The sequence below is a fragment of the Plasmodium cynomolgi genome, chromosome 14 (assembly GCF_000321355.1).
Source record: "Plasmodium cynomolgi strain B DNA, chromosome 14, whole genome shotgun sequence".
NCBI classification, from domain to species: Eukaryota; Apicomplexa; class Aconoidasida; order Haemosporida; family Plasmodiidae; genus Plasmodium; species Plasmodium cynomolgi.
In genome coordinates this window covers 1,043,906-1,048,187 of record NC_020407.1, presented here as the reverse complement: position 1 = coordinate 1,048,187, position 4,282 = coordinate 1,043,906, and the positions used below count along the sequence as shown (strand labels likewise).

The 4,282-nt window shown below is 43.2% G+C and overlaps 1 protein-coding gene across 1 annotated transcript; it reads left to right on the top strand.

Annotated features, from left to right (window-relative positions):
• Positions 1-797: 797 nt before the first annotated feature.
• On the top strand, positions 798-3,650 carry PCYB_143300 (FAD binding domain containing protein; the record flags this gene model as incomplete). Its single annotated transcript, XM_004224801.1, has 2 exons — positions 798-1,517; positions 1,605-3,650. The coding sequence occupies 2 exons, from the start codon at positions 798-800 to the stop codon at positions 3,648-3,650; spliced, it is 2,766 nt and encodes a 921-aa protein (XP_004224849.1).
• Positions 3,651-4,282: the final 632 nt, after the last annotated feature.

Genomic DNA, 4,282 nt, shown 5'->3' with positions numbered 1-4,282 from the left:
GCCATGCCTTTTTGTTCGTTTGCTTTATGGTTATCCAACTGGAACTTTCTCAAATTAAGCAATGAATTTTTTTTTTTTTTGCAAAGAAGTTACATTTTTATTTTTCTGTACTCATCATTTCTGAGGGGTTTCCCCACGAGCAGGTTAAAAAAAAAAAAAAAATGCACGCAATGTATGTGGCATACGGTTATTTGTACAACTGTATGCATGCACGTTCCTACGTGCACTTACGCGTGTAGTAGCCGACGCAACTGCAGTTAGGAAAATTATTGTGCGTTTCTGCATCGCTTTATGGACCTTTAATGAGAGGAACAACGATGGTAATAACGCAGTGATGTCACGAAACTCATTTTGGTGATTTTTCTTTCATCTTAAAATAGCCATTGTGGGAGGTTAGGCGTATTTTTTTAAAAATGGTATGTGTAGGGACGACTTGGGTGCCACCTGTAGAGAGAAAGAATAAAGGTGGGGTAAAATTCGAGGCGCAGGGGGAGGTGGGCGAGGAAGTGGAAATAAATTGTGGGAATCCGTTCGGCAGAGGGGAAAGCAAACTGAGCGTGCCCGCTCGGTCGTGTATATCACGCCCCACCCCGGGGTACGGCCTTCACAAAGGTGACGAGGAAAAAAGATATAAAAATAGCTATCGGTAAGCGACGCGGTATGCGAACGGTATGCGAAGCGGTCAACAGAGTTCCCAACGATCTGCCGATCGAACTGATCATCGAACTGCCTATCGAACTGCCTATCGAACTGCCCATCGAACTGCCTAGTGACGTGCCCCCCGGATGATCAACAGCATGAAGGCCAGGAAAACCTTCGTGCTAGTCATCGGGGGGGGTCCCACGGGGATCACGACGGGGATGTACCTACAGAAGCACAGAATACCACACATACTAATTGAGAAAGATAAACACATCGAAAAGGTACCCAAAGCGCACTATTACAACAACCAAACGATGGAAGCATGGAGAGGGATCTTCCATCTAGATAAGTGTTTCCTAAACGAAACGGAGGACATCAGCTTGTGGAAAACCTTTCAATATGGATTAAGTTTGAACAAGGACAAAACCTTGTGCAAGTATGATAACTTTAGGGATAAATACATGTATAGGAATACGTACTATGAGGACATTAGCCCTTCCAAGGTCACCCATTTGTCACAGTACAAACTGTTGGGTATCCTCTACAGCTACTATTTCAGCCAAATCAAATGTGACCCCCGTCAAAAGAGGGCATTTTTAAAAAACATAAGGTTGAAGTTTTCCACGCACCGATTGTTGAGGTACATTTGTGGCCACAGTAGGTTGGGAGAAGAGACAGACCAAGCGGTAGGCGCGGACAAAGCGATAGATAAGGGAGCATCTGAGGGGACGGATAAAGACGTCACAGGAGAAGCACTTTGTGAAGAAGCAGTTTATAAAAATTATTTCGCCTACGACCCGTCCGAATTCCTGATAGGATACGAATTTGTCAATTTCGGGAACATCCCAGAGGGGGGGAATTCTTGCCATCTCGGGGTGAACAACCACATGGGGAATAATTACCATGAAGTGAACTGTGGCACGCTACAAAATGGCTCCTTCGCCCATGGACTCTCCCCACAGGGCGTTGTGACTCGAGTTAGGAATCTACACAACAACGAAGAAGAAGTGATCCTAAGTAACTACGTTTTCGTGTGTGAGGGGGGAAAAAGTAGCATAAAAAAAAGCCTAAGGATAAATGACGAAAATAGGAAGGACTACATGAAATTTATAAATATCCACTTTCAGTCTTTGCGTCTGAGCGATATAGTCAAGTGCAACCCATCCATGTTGTACTTTTTATTTAGCGAATACATAGGGGTGTTAGTTTCACACAATTACAAACAGGGAGACTTCGTTTTACACATCCCGTACATAACGGAGAGGGAAGCAGAAATTTATAACCACAGAAGTAAGTGCCTAGAAATGATAAACAAGCTGACTGATTTCGAGCTGCAGGATGTGTGTATTCATAATGTGTATAAATGGACCATGCATAGCTCCATTGCTTCCACATTTATCGACAAAAAAACCAAGAGGATTGTGTTGCTGGGGGATGCGGCTCACAAATTGCCCCCGTCAGGAGGGTTTGGTTTAAACTTAGGAATTGGCGATGTGATAAACATGGTGTGGAAAACTATTCGAATTTATAAGTTAAAAAAAAAAAAATTTCTTGACAACATAAGGAAGGTGCCCGAGTTCAGTAGTGCCCACCGAGATGAAACCCCCGAATCGGATGCGGAGACTGCCCTGTTCCTTGGACTTAACAAATTAACTCTCCCTTTTAACATGTTGAACAGATTGGAAAAAAAACAAATAGAGAATTACATCGAGTCGTATAATATTGAGAGGAAGTTGGTGGCTAATTACACCATACACCATGCTGTTAGAAATTACGAAAAAGGAAATAACGTACCAAGTTTGCTAGGATATAATCACAACTGTTTTGTAAGATATGTAAGCTCCTGTAGGGTTAACTCCATTCAGAGGTCACTCTTGTTTTATTACCTACTTGCAAATGCTAAAGGACTCTTAAGATTTATTAACAACCTTCCCTACATTTTCGAATTCAATCGAGCACGAGCAGAATATTTTGTTCAAAATGAGCGGAAGAATATTCTCTCTTTGCTGTACCCTGGTGTGGACTTCGGCTATTCTTACATAGATACCATGTGCAATGTTGGAGAGGTGGAAGAGGAGGCCGATCTGGGGAGGGGAGAAAAAGGGGGAGACACACATGCTGCCGCAGGCAATCCCAGTGAGCGCGGCGATTTTGGCGAACTTGGCGAACGTGAAGAGAGTGGGCAACGGTACGATGGGCATCAGGACAAGCAGCACCACAAGCAGCACCACAAGCAGCAGCACAAACAGCAGCACAAACAGCAGCACAAACAGCAGCACAAACAGCAGCACAAACAGCAGCACAAACAGCAGCAGCACAGTGACGAGGGTGGCGCCCCCCCAAAGTACAACATTTTCGAAAAGCAGAATGAAAAGGTACCCAAATTGAAAATATGCAAAAATATATACGATCACCAAATGAGCAACGTAGTGGGGGCCAAAATCCCCCATTTTAATCTGTATACATTTGACGCGAAATGTATTTACAAAATATCGACAGTGGATCTACCCATATTTAACAACCCGTCGTTATCCGTTTTAATCATCCTATTTAATGATACAACTTTAAATGACATGACCCACTTTTTGGACGCACATAATATACCAAGGGATAAATTTTCCTTCTGCTTATGGGACTCCAACGTTGTGGTAAGCAAAAATGCGGAGGACCAATCCGTTCGAATTTTAAAACGGAACGATTCTGCGATGGTAGATAATGATGACTCCTCTGGTATGAGTGTAACTTTAAGTGACTATGTCCTCTTTCCAAAATGCGATTATAATTTAGTGGGAGACGCCAGAAATGTGCAGCATATACACATGGATGTGAAGGAGTACAACGTGAGCTACGTGTTCACGGCGGACATAATACGGGACTTGTTTTTTGATACCCTCATGTTGAAGTCGGATAATTCATTCGTAATTTTAAGACCCGATCGGCATATCATATCGGTTGGGGAAGGCAACTGGGCGGATCACCTACGGGATGTGAACGAGCTGTACATTTGAGTTTACCACGAGGGGAGGCTCGCTTCGCCGTTCTCCGCCGTTCTTCGCCGTTGTCCAGGTGGGCCTCCCGCACGTGCGCTATGTGCTTTTGCGCTTTGTGCGCTCTGTGCGCCCCGCGTACTATTCTTTGTTTGCTCTCCGTCCGCATACTTATCTGCCCCCACTTTGTGTAAAAAAAGGTGCAATTAATTTTACAATTTGTACATGGCATTTTTACCCTTTTAAGGGGAACACGCAAAAGTTCGCCTTGCGACCCCTGCGTTTACATGCAAAACACATGTGTGTACAACTTCGTATGTCTCATTCTGTTCGCGCGATGAAATTTTCGTCACAGTGGGCACTCCACAGGAAAGGGTGTGTGTGGAGAATTTCCCCTAAACATCTACCTGGCGTTGGTGACCCGGCTTACTTATTTTGCTTCGCCTCGCGAAATGCACTAAATAGGAATGCACACGCTCAGTTTTTCTTAAAACGACATTGAAAATGGGAGCGTAGTGAAGAAAATTTTGATTAACATATTAAATTGAAATTAAATGAAGTTAAAACAGAGCAACATGGAAAAAAAAAAAAAAAAAAAAAAAATATAAAAAAGAAAAAAATTATCAATAAAGTAGTAAAAAGAGTTAAGGGGA